General features: G+C 46.5%; 1 protein-coding gene across 1 annotated transcript in view; it reads left to right on the forward strand.

The window, feature by feature from the left end:
* Window positions 1–15,930, forward strand: part of IGF2R (insulin like growth factor 2 receptor) — a 138,276-nt gene that overhangs the window by 103,853 nt on the left and 18,493 nt on the right. The window contains exons 35-40 of the mRNA XM_053294828.1: window positions 1,548–1,754; window positions 10,201–10,350; window positions 11,599–11,760; window positions 12,545–12,752; window positions 13,569–13,715; window positions 13,960–14,188. Of these exons, the coding sequence (XP_053150803.1) occupies window positions 1,548–1,754; window positions 10,201–10,350; window positions 11,599–11,760; window positions 12,545–12,752; window positions 13,569–13,715; window positions 13,960–14,188 (1,103 nt within the window). The remainder of the gene's footprint in view (window positions 1–1,547; window positions 1,755–10,200; window positions 10,351–11,598; window positions 11,761–12,544; window positions 12,753–13,568; window positions 13,716–13,959; window positions 14,189–15,930) is intronic.

The raw sequence follows: 15,930 nt of genomic DNA on the forward strand, positions 1-15,930 counted from the left end.
CCCACAGTCAATACCTCTTGTATTATTTGGATTCAACTTCAGTTTGTTATCCTTCATCCAGCTCATTATCACTTCCAGGCAGGCATTTAGGGAAGTTAAGCCATTTCCTGATGAGGCTGCTATGGTGAAATTGATTTGGATGTCATCAGCATATTAACACCCTGCACAAAACCTGATGATATCTTCCAGTGGTTTCATGTAGATGTTAAAGAGCATTGGTATGGAGCTTTGTGGAACTCCATACTTTAGTCCTTGCTTTGCAGAGCAGCAGTCTCCAAGTGAAACCAGCTGGAATCTACCAAAGAGGTAGGAATGGAACCACTGTAAAATAGTGCCACCCAATTGCACCCCACTCAGGCAATCCAGAAGGATACTATGGTCAATGGTATTGAAAGCCACAGAGAGATCCAAAAGGATCAGCAAAGTCTTACTCACTGTCATTATAGCCAATTGGAGATCATCAGGTCAGAGAGGACGCTTAGGAGTGATTGTCTCTACTGCTCTAGTGAGTTTATTCCATGTTTGCACCAGAGCATCAACAGAATCACCAGCAGAGCCAACTCTAAACCCTTCCAAGGCTTCTTTGGATCCAATAGGATTCCATAACATTCTCAGGCAGACTGACCTAATAGACCCTTCACCCCTGCAGAAGTGGGTTGTGGTTGCAAGTCCTACCTTAACCAGATGGTGGTCCATGCATGACAGTGGGGATATGACAGGAGTCCCTACCCATGGAACACTTCCCTCAACAGAGCAAAAGACCAGCTTGAGTGTGTGACCAGCATTGTGCATCGGTCCAAAGTCCACTGGGATAGGCCCATAGTTGTCATGGCCGCTATGAATTCCTGAACTGCTCCTGACAACCCGCTCCTGAAATGAACATTGAAGTCCCACACCACCAACAACTTGAGCAACTGCAATGCCAACTCCTCAGCCAGGTCTGTCAGCTCAGTTAGGGACTCCACTGAGCAGCAGGGAGATCGGTACACCAACAGAAGCCCCAGTCTATCCATGGTCCCTAGACTTAGGTGCACACATTCAATATAGGCCAATTCCCTGATGGGGATCCTGGTAAGGGAGATAATATTCTTATAGACCTCCCCACCCACATCCCCATACCTGCTCCACCACGGAGTAACCCACTGAGAGAAGCTGGATGTTGAAGTGTGTTACTGTGATAGATGGACTTAGGCAAGGTTTTCACTTGTCTTGACCAATCAGTAGCCACAAAGTAACTTCTGTCTTCAGCTCTGCTCCTAAACCATGTCTTAATGTCTTAAACTTAGCTGTTTGCTTCCAAGCAAGTGTGTTTAGGCTAGATTCTAAGTTAAGAGTATCGATACAAAGAAATGGGAACAGACGGTGGGAAGATGGGAGTTGAGATGAAATAGCAACAGTGAACCCAGTGAAATGTGCTAGAAGGGAAGAGCAGAGACCCTTACAATTTAAATGATTCATTATATATATGGGGCCCTGCTTGTTGGATCTCTACCACTAATAGCAGCTATTAGTGTTGATCACTGTAATCTTCTTTCCTCCCCCCTCAGGTGGAATGTTCAGTTAAGAATGGTAGTACAGAAATTGACCTTTCTCCTTTGATCCATCATACGGGTTCCTATGAGGCATTTGATTCTTCGGGCAGCCTGAATGCAGACTTCTATATAAATATTTGCCAACCTCTAAATCCAACCAGAGATGTCAACTGTCCACCTGGAGTGGCTGCCTGCATGGTCCCAATTAACGGTGGTCCTGTGGTAAGTATTAAAGCTGTCAACAGAGGTCATCTAGTCTCTCCTTTTTAGCAAAGGAGTTAATCTTTTTAAATGCATACTGTACTTAGTACATTATTTTTAAAGCTTACAGTTATGGTCAGTACTAGACATGGAAGCAGTGACCACTTTGGATGTCACATAGTTACACTGGTTCTGCAAGCCTTGCGAGCAGACTTCCAGTCCCATCGACATTATCTTCTGCAGAATTCTCCTTCCAACTGAGGCTAAAAACAAACCAAGATTGGCCATGATGGCTGGACAGACAGATATTTATTTGATTTAATCAACATCCTTTAAACAAACCCAGCTCTGCAACCCACTTGGGACCTTTAGGTTCAGGCCCCACTTAAAGGAAATTAGTTGGAATAAACTAAGATCAGTTAGTTTGGATGTCATGATCGATCTTGGTTTGTGTTAACCTCAGTTCAGAGTAGAACTCTGCTGGGGTTTGCACAGGCAGGGGAAGAGGGAACATACACACTCCAAGGAGCAGAACAAAGATTAACTATGGCTCTGCATGATATCTAAACTGATTGGTGAGTTAGCCAAAGGTGTAGGTTCCTCTGAGGAATAGTTGCATCGCTAATGCAAGGAATGAGGGCAGAGGGAGAGATGGCTTTTGCACACAACCACTACCCTACATGCATGCTCCCACTAAACTATGGTCTGGATCTAAGGAACTGCACAACTAGTCATTTTTCACAAGATTTCAGACTTGTCGCTTCAGCAGCATCTCCCCTCACCTCGTGGCAAACCTCTTTCAGAGCTGAAGAGTTTCAAATGCTGTTTAAAAGTGGTTGTGGCAAGGAGGGGGCACAGATTTTGGTGTTTGCTATTCAAAGGAATCAAAGCCTCATTGGCATGTTCAAACACTCGGACTTATATCTCTAAACACTAAAGTAACTTTTGTTAAATCTATCCACAAAAATATGATAGAATTTAGGGAAGGTGGTTGTATTATGGCCCAAACAATGTGGTAACCTTATTCTTTGCACTATATCTTCCTGAATTAAGTGAGTTGTTCTTAGTTGTGCTAACTGTAATGGCAGACTTTTATGATGAACATTCATCAGCTCTTTGTGGGGTACTATTCTAAACATACAGAAGTTTTAGGCAGTTGAGAAACTGGCGTCCCAATCTTAAAATTAGGGTGCCAGTTTGAGTGTGGGGTTTGTTTTTTGGGGGGGGGGGTTGGAGCAGTACTGAAATCTCAGCTTCTTGTTCTAGCTGTGTATTTCTAAAAATTGCTTGTGCACCTGCTAATCTGTATTAGATGCTAAATGAAAGAAAGGAGTTGGGGGTGGGGGGAGATGGAAAAGCATAACTAAACTTCTCTTATTAAATCTGACTACTCCACCTACTCCAGATCCCTGCTCTCTCATCCAGATGAACTCACTCAAACCTTTTCTATCTGTGATGCAAAATGAGGACATAGATGAGGTGGTAGAACTGTGGACAGTAATGCATCAGATTGCATGTGGAAGGACTAGTTTCCGAATCCTTCCCTGTGGGAAAACTCTTTGTAGTGAATTAACTTATTGGGAGAAAAGCTATGCTTCTTGGTTGCTGCGATCAAAGCCATCTCGATGGGTTATTCTCCTCATGTGCTCCAGGGCAGGACTATGTTAATTAGCTGGAAACTAGAACAGTCTAGAGCCTGAGGAGAATGACCCCAGCCAGTTCTTACAGTCCTGCGTTGCTCCAGGCAGACCTTTCTCTCTCTCTCTCTCTCTCTCTCTCTCTCTCTCTCTCTCTCTCTCTCTCCCCCCCCCCCCCCATTTCTTCTGGTTTTACTTCTTAATCTGATATTCCTTTTCCATTAGCACACTCCTTGTTTCCTTCCTTATATCTCTTCTATATATATCTTAAAAAAAAAAAATTCTCACTTTTCGGTCTCGTTTTCTCCCCTGCCCTTTCCTTCTCTGGTTCCCCTTTCCTTGCATCAAGCACGCAGGAACGCAAAGAAATATCTGCGTTCCTATGGAGGAACCCAGGGAATCCTTCCCAGAGGGGACCAGAGCACCCGGTTCGTCGCTCCCTATCGTGTCCTTGCTGGCTACCGGCGAGTCGTCCAGCAGGACGCTGGAGACAGCTGCAGTGAGTTTCCTGCTCTCGGGCTTCAAAACCCGTAGTAAGATGGCCTGAGAGCCAGAGCAGAGGTGGGCGAGGCAGCGGAGCTTTCCTCCCTCAGTCTCCTGGGCAGAGTGGCACGACCTCCCCTGGCTAATCCCCCACAGACACAGACAGAGATCAGGGCAATATCGGAGGCGGCCATTAAGGAGGCAGTAAAAGGTTTTCCGTCTAACCAAAATGGTGGGGCATGGGCGAAAGGCCGCCAAAAGCAAGGGCGCTACAGAGGAGGCCTCTTCAGGATCCATACCAGTGACTGCAGTGAGCTCTGCCCGGGGGGGGGGGGGGTGTTCCTCTAGCCCCCCCGCCCAATCTACCAGCTTGCCCAAATCAGTATCACCATAATGGCAAGCGTGGTTTAAAAATGCCATAGTAGAGACAGTTTTGCAGCTGAATCCCAACGGGAGGAATTAAAAAAATCTAAGAGGCGTAAGCGTGAGTCATCCTCATCAGGGGACTCCTCTTCAAATTCTCCCTCCCCTTCTCCCAAAAAAGCTAAATGAAAGAAGAAACATATTAAGAAGTCTTCTGTTAAGAAAACAAAGACTCTGGTTTTAAGTGCCATGCAGGGCCACTCCTTGGAGCAGTCAGGCTCTGATGCTGGGGACCCTACCCTGCTGAATGTGAGGCAACTGGCCACCACAAGCCAGGGAAGACTCCTAGTGGCCTAAATTGTGACCTTGAAGGGGAACATGTGGGTATGGGCAAGGATGTTCAGGATATGGGAACCAACTTTGACAGAGAAGAGGGAGAGTGGTTGGTGGGGAGAGGGCCCTGATTCATCTAACGTGTCTCAACGCCTATTTGTACCTGAGGATTTTAATCCTCTAATGACAAAAGTACGAACAACCATAGGTTTGCAGTCTAAGATTATGGCAGACTCTGCTCCTACTTCTACAGGGTCTTTCCTAAGGCTAAGCCTAAAGATATGCTCCTCCCATTGCCAGACTGCTTTACTGAAACTATTAAGGAGAAATGGTCTCTCCCTGCACTAAATAGGAAATCTATGGCGGCAGCATCTCTCTTCTATTCGTTCCAGCAGGAACCTTCAAACCTTCTCAAAACACCAAGCACAGATGGCACAGTTTGTGTCTGGCTCCCTGATCCCCAGGGATAGTGAGGTGTCCCTAAAGGACTCTTCAGACAAAAGGGCTGAGATCGCTATGAAGAGGGTGCATGACACTTCATCACTTGCTACTCGGGCTTCCACAGCCACATCCATGGCAGCAAGAGCCAGTCAACTTTGGCTAGATGATCTCCTCAACGATACCCCTTTGGATCCAGTACGCCTCCGTCAACAGCTTGTGAAACTTCAAAAGCGCAAGTTTTTGTGTCAGATGCCACTTTAGACACCATCAGGTTCTCCTCGAGGGCCTCAGCCACAGCAGTAGTAGGGAGACGCCATTTATGGCTAAAGAGCTGGCAAGCTGATTCCACTTCCAAGACCAATTTAACGGTAGTGCCCTATGAAAGCACAAAACCTTTTGGGGAGGCAGCTCTCAAGGATGTCCTTGTAGAGTCTAAGGACAAATGAAAAGTGATGCCTTCAGCCCCACGCAAGCAAGAAAAACCAAATTTCAAAAGGCCTTTTCAGTCCTTTTGCCCCTTTCGTCCCTTCTTCAGGTCCCCAGACAGAGACTTCAGGCCTCAAAGTGGGGCATGGAACCGCCAGTGCTTTCCAGCCAGGACCACAAGAAATAGGCAAAGCTTCTCCAGCTGAAGCAACCAAAGCAGCAATTATGACTGCGACCATGCGGTCCGGTGGAGCCACCTCGCAGGCTTCTTCCATGCCTGGGAGCAGTCCAGTTTGGACAAATGGGTCTTAAGCCTGATAGAACATGGTTATAGAATAGAACTAAACAACCTTCCCTCCTCCAGGTTCATCCCTACACCACGCTCCCACTCTATTTCCAAGCATACAGAGCTAAGCCACGCCATTCAACTTCTCATGGACATAGAGGCTGTGGAACTCGTTCCTCCCAATCAAGTAAGGGGGGGGCATTAATTCTGTTCTGTTTACTGTCCCCAAAAGGGACAGATCCAAAAGAGTGGTACTAGACCTGAAGTACATAAACAAGTGGGTACGCCACGTCCCCACTCAATGCAACTGACGCTATCTACCACAGGACAGTTTTGACCTAATCTTTTCAGAGATCAGTCGGGCACTTGCCCCACCGACAGTACCACTGATGTCACTAGCAAGGATCCTGGGGCTAATGGTCACCACCCTGGAGGCAGTACCATAGGCCAGGTTCCATCTCAAGGAACTATAATGGTTCCTCCTGCCCTATCAATCTGTGATTGCATAAAAGAAACAGCTCCTCTCACTTCTGCTTCACGTCCGCTAGTCACTACGCTGGTGGCTATCACCCCTAAATCTGCTGAAAGGCAAAAGATATGTGGATTATCCAAAAATTATTGTCACAACGGATGCCAGCACCAGGGGCTGGGGAGCCCACTGTCAACAGCTCTCGACTCAAGGGAAATGGTCATCCACAGAAAAAACAACAATCAACTGACTGGAGCTGAGGGCCATCCGCCTCGCTCTTCTCGCCTTCCAGCAATCATTACAGGGTCAGGATGTCCTGATAAAGATGGACAATACTACCATGAAGGCCCACATGAACAGGCATGGGGGTAACTGCTCCAAGTCCCTGCACAGGGAAGCAACCCTCCTGATGATGTGGGCAGAGAGACATCTATCCTCCCTCTCAGCCCATCATGTCAAAGGGATCTGAATTGCTTAGCCGACTGGCTCAGCAGGAAGGATCTACTCCCAGGTGAATAGTCCCTAAATCCAGACATCTTGGGCCAGCTGGCACGCAGGTGGGAGAGGCCATTAGTCGATCTCTTTGCGACACCGTACAACACCAAGCTTCCAAGGTTCCTGTCCAGATTCCCATGCAGAACCGCGGAGGACTCCGTCGCGCTGTCAGCAATCTGGCCAGAGGGAGTTCTATATGCCTTCCCACCAACTTTGCTCCTCTCTTGCGTACTCCGACGCATCAAGATCCTCCAAGCAGAGGTGATCCTGGCGGCCCTGTATTGGCCACGTCAGCACTGGTTCGCAGAACTCCTACACCTCAACACCGCAGAACCGTGGTTCCTCCCAATCGTCCCGGACCTCCTGTCGCAGGGACCAGTGAACCATCCCAATCCTGGTTAGTTTTGGCTAGCTGCATGGAGACTGAACGGAGGGTCCTGAAGAGCAAGGGTGTCTCCGATAAGGTTGCCGCCATGATCCTCGCTTCACATAGAGCATCCATGAATAGAGTCTACCAATGCACCTGGAGGGCATTCCTACACTGGTCGGCTCGCCACTCCGTTCCCAGTGGTCAAGCGACTATTTACTATCTCTTACAATTCCTTCAAGAAGGCCTTGACAAGGGCTTACAACCCAACACCCTGAAAAGGCAGGCAGCTTCCCTGATGAGTCTTATCTCAGGCCTATCCACAAGGTCTAGCATCGCCCACCCCCTCCTTAAACGGTTCTTGTGGGGGGCAACCCTACTGTCTTCTCCTACATTTCACTGATTCCCATCTTGGAATCTAAATGTTGTCCTGAGGGTCCTTCAACACGTTCCATTTGAACCCACCAAGTCGATTCCATTGAGACTGCTGTCGTTGAAACTGGCTTTTTTAGTTGCCATTATGTCCGCAAGATGTGTGTCGGAGCTGAGGGTCCTGTCAATTCACAGGGCTTCACCTTTGCAGAAGACTCCGTTCGCCTGATCCCAGACCCCTTTATCAGGTCAAAGGTTTTTGTCTGAATTTCACCAATTTCAGGACGTATTCCTACCTTCCTTTTGTCCACATCGTAAACAACCTCAGGAGAAACTGTGGCATAAGTTGGATGTCCGTTGCTGCCTAAAAACATACATCAACAGGTCAGCTTCATTCTGCAAAACAGGCTCCATTTTCTTTTTCTTTTTACCTCCCAGCCTCTACAGGCAAGGCGGTGACTTCTACGGCCATTGCCAGGTGGATCTGGGTGTGTATAAGCCTGACATATGAGACCCAAAAGATCCTGCTTCCAGCGAAAATAATGGCCCATTCTACAATGGTGGCGGTGGCCTCAGCCACATTCTCAACCAATGAACCAGTTCGAGAAATCTGTAAGGCTGCAACATGGAAAAACCCATCCACCTACACTTGCCATTATAAGATGGACATTTACGCCTTGGCCCAGGTGGCCTTTGGCTGACGTGTCCTTCAGGGTGTGCTCCTCCAGGAGTAGTCAAGAGCACTTCCTCCCTCGAGACGCACCAGCTTGGGTATGTCCCATTGAGATGGCCTTGATCGCAGCAACCGAGAATGGAGCATTGGTTCACTTACCAGGCTTCTTCTGGTTGCTGCGGACAAGGACTTCTTGGCCCACCCTGATATTTGCTCTTGTTCTGCACCGGGGCGGTCATTCCTTGGGTCATTCCTTCACAGGAACATAGGACCCAATGCCATTAGTCATTAGTTAATAGATGCTGCCCTTCTTCAATCTAGTATGGATCTTCCTCATAAACTTAGACTGTGCTGGTTTCTGCATCTAACCAATAGGTCAAGATCTCCTTCCTAACTTGGCCTGTAAGAACTGGGCGGGGGTCATCCCCCTCAGGCTCTAGACTGTTCTGTTTTCCAGCTAATTAACATAGTCCTGCCCGGGAGCACATGAGGGGAATAACCCATTGAGATGTCCTTGACCGCAGCAACCAGAAGCCTTCACGGTAAGTGAACCAATGCTCCATTTCTTCCTCGGGGGTGTGTGTGTTCTTGATGAGCACAGATCTCTTTAATATTGAAGGAGCCTTCAAACATTTTATATCCTGTCTATAACTTGACACACTACAGCTCAAGAACTCTGCCATTGGATTCTGCATTACTTACTGTATATATCATAGCCATTTCTGAAAGAGCTGAAAATGTCCGTATGGGCACATAACTAGAGCATCTGTGGGCAAGGGGGAGGCACTGTCAGACTCGGTGTAACCACAGATACATTAGTTTCTCATAATCTGAAGGGCGGGGCAGGGGGAACTAAGGGCCCCACCCTACCCTAATCTTCAGAATGTTTGTGGATTCAGAGGGCACTTAACAGACCACCAGGTGAACAGAACTAATGGAATTTGTAGGCAAGGCATGGAAAAAGGAGGGCTGGAACAAAAGAGTGGGAATTTTCTCAGCTTGAAGAATACTTCAAGACAGTCACAATCCCTTCTGCTTCTGAGGGGGAAAGGTGTGTAAAACCTTTCCCCCCTCATCAGCCATTTCACAGCTTTGTGTTTCTGTGACTGGGAAGGGGTTTGACACACTTAAACTCTTGGTGTGGGAGGTTAACCACCCCACCCCCCGGTAACCTAAAAACTGTGTGTGGGCGGCGGGGAGAGCACAAGCACTCTCTCCTACGGAACAGAGGGCAGGGGGGTGGAGTTCCACAATAAACTAACATTGACCATTAGATGCAGTCTATTCCACAATCTCTTTTCCTCCCTGCAACCTCAGCAAATACTGATGGAAATATTAAACTGACCCCTCACCAGCCATTATGTTACTATGTGAATACTGCTCTAATTGGGAAAAAAAACCTTGTGAAATTCTAGGGCTATATATATGGAGACGGATTGAGCATTACTGTCTGCCCCACCCCGCAAAAGACACCCCTGAAATCTGGGGTGGGGGGAAGGCATATGAGTAAGATCCAAATTAGAATAGACTCTTCTGTCTTTGCTAATGCTTGTTTTTTCAGCCACAGGCTCAAATAACACATGCACACCAGAGAGAGACTGCAACATTTTGTTGTGGGTCCATACTTGTTTTTCTTTGAACAGATTTACATCTGATGTCCATTATTTCAATCTTTAAGGCAGCTTTGGGATATTTGAATAAATGTGTATACAGCTTTAGTAGGAGCAGACTCCCACATTTAGATTTTCCACCCTGGAACAGACTCCATTGCTGTACACCTGATGTCTGCTGAGGTTCTGGCTGTCCCGGACTCAGTCAAAGCATCACCTGAGCAAAGAACAGTGTCCAGGTTGAGAGGAAGGATGGCTCCTGACACACTCTTCTAACAGATGGCTCCTGTTAAAAACTGAAAAATGTTTCTCTTTCCTTCCAGCTGATCTCCCTTAGTTTTCAGCTTCAACCATTCCTGTAGGACATTAAGCCATCCCTTGCCCCCTTATCCCTTGTGCAGGACTTCTAGGCATTCCTCTGAGTTCACTGACACTTGTTCAACTTGCTTGAAAAATCAGGCCAATGGTCTGTTTAAAGTATCATAGCAAAGTGTATTTTGTTTTTAATGTAGGATATTGGCCGCATCACTGCACCTCCTAAACTCAACCATGAAAAGAAAGAGGTTTATATTGTGTTCAACAGTACCACCACTTGTCCGGAAGATAAAAGTCTCAACTATTCCTCTCTCATTGTGTTTCATTGTAACCAAGGAACAAATCTGGTAAGCATCAATTTGTTTTATATTGCTGCCAAGCCTGGAGGGAACCTTTATCCTTCTGAAAAGGAATTTGAAAAGAAAGTAATCAAAGAACAATAGTCTATTACAAACTTTTCTTGGGAAAGTTTCCCCTCATTTTTCAGGTACTTATCCTATCCATTGCTAATTCTTGCTGATGGAAAAGTAGTAATGTATATGTTGCAGAAGTCCATCTTGGATTGCTACTCCATCTAAATAATAGACTTGCCAATCTGACCAGTGCCTTCTATCAATGGCCTGCAATGGAAGGCATTAATTAGTTTATGAATGGAAGACCTCAACTTGTGCCATTGTAGGTTGTAACTTAGACCCCATAGCCAGGTTTGAATGTGGACTCCAATCCTGCAAACAGAACTGTTATGGAAAACAAACATTTGGCAACCTGAATGGTGCAAAACTGAGTTTTACAAGTATTTCATTATTTTCAACTTTAGCCAAGACATGGAAAAGTGTATGACGATTTGGGAGAAGGGAGCATGGCATAGCAAGTTAGAAGGAGAGAACTGAAAATCTTCTCAAAGGATACACTGCTGGTATCCAGTGCAAAAGCACAGTTTCTGAAGCAACAGCTTCCATTCAAACATCTACATCCCATGATCGCAGAAGACATTAATATTTGCTGTACACTCCTGCTCCCTTTTTGATGTTCCACCTCCTAAGTGTGAACAGTAGCGCTGTTGTCTCATCCCACATGATCTTGGTGTTCCTGGGCTACTAGAGTTCCAGTTGGAAGAAGCCATGCTGTAACAGCAGTAAAGCTATTTGGGTAACATGAGAGGTCCTCTAGTCAGAACTCCCCAGCTATTAAATTACAATTACAATCATTTCTGGTTATTTGTCATTGTGGCTGGGAATGATGGGAGTTGCCATCGAGCAACAGCTGAAAAGCCTTGGATTGGCCATCCCTGATCTATAACATCAAATATGGACCAACTTCTTATTGGTTATTCAGATGCTATAAAGCATCTTTCCTTATCAAGTGTCTTCATCCAGATAACGAAAACAAGACTTGTTTGTGAATTGGAAGGCATAAAGCGGTGAAAGCTAAACAGAATATACATTAACACAATTTTGTGGGAGTTCCTGACTCCAAGGTACACTTAATTTCTAGAGATGGCAGCTGTTAATTCTAACTCTTAACCACCTTCATGTAGGCAACTGAAAGTCAGCCCTAAACCATTTTCTGTTCCTTTGCTTGTGTTTTGGTAACAGGGGAAGCCAGAAATGATCCAGTACTCTGCCTGCACATACATATTTGAATGGAGTACTCCAGTTGTATGCCCTGATAAAGTGGACGTTTTGGGCTGCTCGGTGACTGATGAGCAGTTACACTATGCTTTCAACCTAACTAGTCTCTCTAGACTGACTAACAAGGTGATGTTGTGCATGTAGTAGCTGCTGTGTCAAGTAGGGGAGTTGCATCTCTTTCCTGTCATAGAAAAGGGAAAGTGAGTTGGAGCTTCATGCCGAGCTATATGGCCATAGGTCAGAGATAGAACGCAAGCTCTGCATGCAGAGAGAGAGAGTCCTAGGTTCAGTCTCCAGTTAAGAGTGCCACATTTTGACAACCTTGGTGACCACTCCACTTAACCTCACTTGACTGTTCGTAATGAGTGCTATCTGTCACCAGAATTGCACCTCTTCATCTGCCTAGTTTGCATTTAGACCTGAACAGATCTGTATTCTGAACTAATACTGGAAGTTCAAATGCTAGATTGGTATTTCCTGAAGTCTGTCCCCAGGTCTCTCAGTATGAACTAGTAAGCTTAATTCTTCCAGGATGGAAATCCCATGTTAGTACACCTCCCTCCTTTTCTAAACAGAGTAGGAAAATGCAGTGGAAACCTCAGGAGTATTTGTCTTTGTGAGGAGTGGCTACATGGGAACTGCGCAAGAGAATGTTGCTGCCTTGTGTCAATATGCGAATAGCTTCAGCACCATGTAATTTAAAGATGTACTGCTAACTTGAAACTGAGGCCATTATCTGTTCATAAACAGCAGGCAATCTCACCTATGGCAGTCCTCACTGTGCTTATTTTTTTTATCCCCCCCACCCATAGATAGATATCTATAGGCTTCAGCATATAGAGACAGTTTAGCATTTTTCATATGCCCTGTTTACAATTCAGTAATGGTGCGGTGTTTGCTGTCCACACAGATTTCTTCTCAGTCTGGGATTTACCATATTGGGGTGTGTTCTAATGCAGCAGAAGTGCCCCAAGGAAAATGCAAAGGTGCAGCAGTATGCCTGGTCTCTGGCAACAATGCTGTCTCGTTCGGCAACTTAAAGTCAATGAAGATGGACTACTCGCATCAGGATGAAGCTGTCATTATGCAGTATAAGGGAGGTGATGTGTGTCCTACAGGTAAAGCTTTCTAAAAGTTGCTGCTAACAAATCATGTTCAGTTTATCTTTTGAAAGGCTCTTAAGCCCCCTACCATAGCTTAATTAGATTTGTAGTTGACCTAGCTCCCAAGGCCCAAAATACAGGACATGATTCCATTAGTTCCTTCCTTCCTTCCTTCCTTCCTTCCTTCCTTCCTTCCTTCCTTCCTTCCTTCCTTCCTCACAACAGTCCTTTGGAGAAGCAGGTCCTTAGAGAATGAAGCAACATGCCTAAGGCTAACCAAACTGAAGTAGCCCTTGGAATTCCCTCTAAGACAACAAAATTGAACTTCCCTGGAGTGTAGTGCACCAGGCTATGGAACTCCAGAGGGCTGCTTAGGATGTTCCTGTTGGCTTCGTATAGGAACCAGGGAGGAGGTAGAAAATTCCAGGTGTGCACATATTCATGATACTGAACCGTTGAGTTTCCTTGAGGATTGTCCTTCAGAGGTTGGCAAGATGTATGTTACAGACTCCCCCCTGAGCTTCTGGGCATTCTGAAGCCATGTGTTTCTGGCACTCTTTTCTAAAGTATGTATGAGGTGAGCAGGGGGAAACTAAAAATCTGGAGCAATCCTAAAATAATAGGATGACTGCAATTCCTTCTAAGTAAGTTGTATACAAGAAACTGCTGTCACCGGTTCTCCAATCACAGTATTAGTCCCTGTGGGTCACTGCCTAACAGTAAACGTCACTGGTAATAGCCTGCCTGTGAAAGACTTATTTATATTGATTGAAGTATTTATATTCCATAGGAGTAATCCACAGTAAGTTTTACTGATGTCTCCTTTTACAGTGACTGAAATGGATACGCCTTGTGTCTTCCCTTTCCAGTACAATGGTAAAAGGTATGACAAATGCATTTCAGAAAAAGGAGAGCGCCCCTGGTGTCCTACTACTGCTGACTTCAAAAGAGACAGAGCGTGGGGATTTTGTGCAAATGGTAAGCAAGGCTAAAAAACATGTCAGCAATGCATGGAGAGAGAGAGAATAAACATCCTTCCTATATAGTTAAAAAAACAAGCCATAAACTAAGGGTAGAGAGGGACACCATCCAGCCATGCTCTTCTATGTTAAAACACTTTAGCACATATTTAGGAACATACTGAAGTATTTTAAAAAAATGTTTTGTCCCATCATAGTTGGGGTACAAAAGTTGGACATGGATGTACACTTTTATCTTACAGTAACTGCACAGCGGCAATCTACTATTATTTTCAAGTGTGACGACAGTGATGCGAAGCCTCAGCTCCTGAGTGAGACACATGGCTGTGCTGTAACATTTGAATGGAAAACACAAATTGTTTGTCCGCCCAGGAAGATGGAGTGCAAATTTGTTTTAAAGCACCAAACATATGACTTGAGAGTGCTCTCCTCCCTCACAGGATCATGGACTTTTGCTGACAAAGACAGCTCGTGAGTCAGTTCAATGGAAATCTCACCAATTTTGTTGGTTGTTGGAGGACAAATGGCCATGTTGCACAAGTGGGTGTCAGCCTTGTGAAAGGAACAGAGTTTAGCAAAAGTGAAATGTGCCTGTGTCTCATTGACATTGGGATTAAGGTACACAGATATTGGTAGTCTGCTCCTGTTGACAAGCTGGCTTCTCTAGTCCTATGTAGGTCTCAATCCTCTCTAATAAAACGCTTGGTGCCCGTCCGTGGACGGGCACCAAGCATGTGTCCGTGCCTCCATGCCCTGTTCTGCGCCTGCGCAAAGCGCAGGCGCAGAACAGGGCAAGGGAGACACAACCACCGGCACCCGCGCGGCCATCTTGGGCGGCCAGAAGCGGCCGCCCCGAAGAAGCCGGAGAAGAGGCGGAGGGAAAGTGACCGAGGCGGCGGCGGAGCCACCGCCTCGGCCAAAATAGATGGAGGCCGGGGGCGGAGCGGAGGCCATGTAACCTTAAAAAAAATTTTACTCCCGCGGCCGCCGTCGCCGACCGCCCACCCTCCCTCCCAGCTGCCGAGTCCCCCTTACCCTGGCCGACTGCTGTCGGCCGAAGACAGCCCTTAATTTAAGAGGCAGAGAGGAGCTCGCAAGCAGAGCTCCTCTCTGTGCAAAGCCTCTTGCCGAACTGCCGCTTTGGGCGCTTGCGTCCCTTGCGCCCAAAGCGGCAGTTCGGCAAGAGGCTTTGCACAGAGAGGAGCTCTGCTTGCGAGCTCCTCTCTGCCTCTTAAATTATGGGCTGTCTTCGGCCGACAGCAGTCGGCCAGGGTAAGGGGGACTCGGCAGCTGGGAGGGAGGGTGGGCGGTCGGCGGCGTCGGCCGCGGGAGTAAATTTTTTTTTTAAAGTTACATGGCCTCCGCTCCGCCCCCTGTCTCCGTCTCCCTGGCCTGTCGGGGGCAAGTGCCTGGGCCGATTTGGCCCTTAAAGGTAGGGAGGGAACGGCGGAGGGAGGGGGAATGGCGGCGGGGGGCCAGGAGCGCCGTTACTAGCGCCCGTTATTCAACGGGCCAAAATTCACTTGTAAAAAGATAATGCACAATGAACATGTACCTCAATATTACCTTAGAGTGGTTTGCCAATTGGAAAAGGAGCACACATTGGCCAGAAGTGCCAGTGCTATTCAGTATGGCCTGCTATCATTGGAGTGCTGTTTTTGGTGTGACCCAAAGAGTGTGTAGAGCTGGAGAGGATTTGGAGGAGAACTGTGAAGGGTTAGAGAAAGTAAATAGTATATGAAAGAGTGGAAGACTGGATCTTAGAAAAAAAGATGAGAAGAAATGGCAATTGTCCCCAGATAAATTATTTATTTATTTATTTGATTTCTATACTGCCCTTCCAAAAATGGCTCAGGGCAGTTTACATGAGAAATAGAGAACTGTTCTCCAACTTCAGCAGAAAGAAGATTAAATTGGGGAAAAACTCAAAGGTTCTAGAGGCAGTTCAGCAATGGGACAATCTGCCTTGGAAGGCTATTGGGTGTTCTTCTGGAAACTTAAAAGCTAGACAAGAAAGGAGAGCTGGTCTTGTGGTAGCAAGCATGAGCTGATGCCTTTGCTAAGCAGGGTCTGCCCTGGTTTGCATTTGAATGGGAGACTACATGTGAGAGCACTGTAAGATATTCCCTTTAGGGGATGGGGCCACTCTAGGAAGAGCACATGCATGCAGAAGGTTCCAAGTTCTCTCCCTGGCAGCATCTCCAAGATAGGGC

Source organism: Hemicordylus capensis, chromosome 1 (assembly GCF_027244095.1).
Source record: "Hemicordylus capensis ecotype Gifberg chromosome 1, rHemCap1.1.pri, whole genome shotgun sequence".
NCBI classification, from domain to species: Eukaryota; Metazoa; Chordata; class Lepidosauria; order Squamata; family Cordylidae; genus Hemicordylus; species Hemicordylus capensis.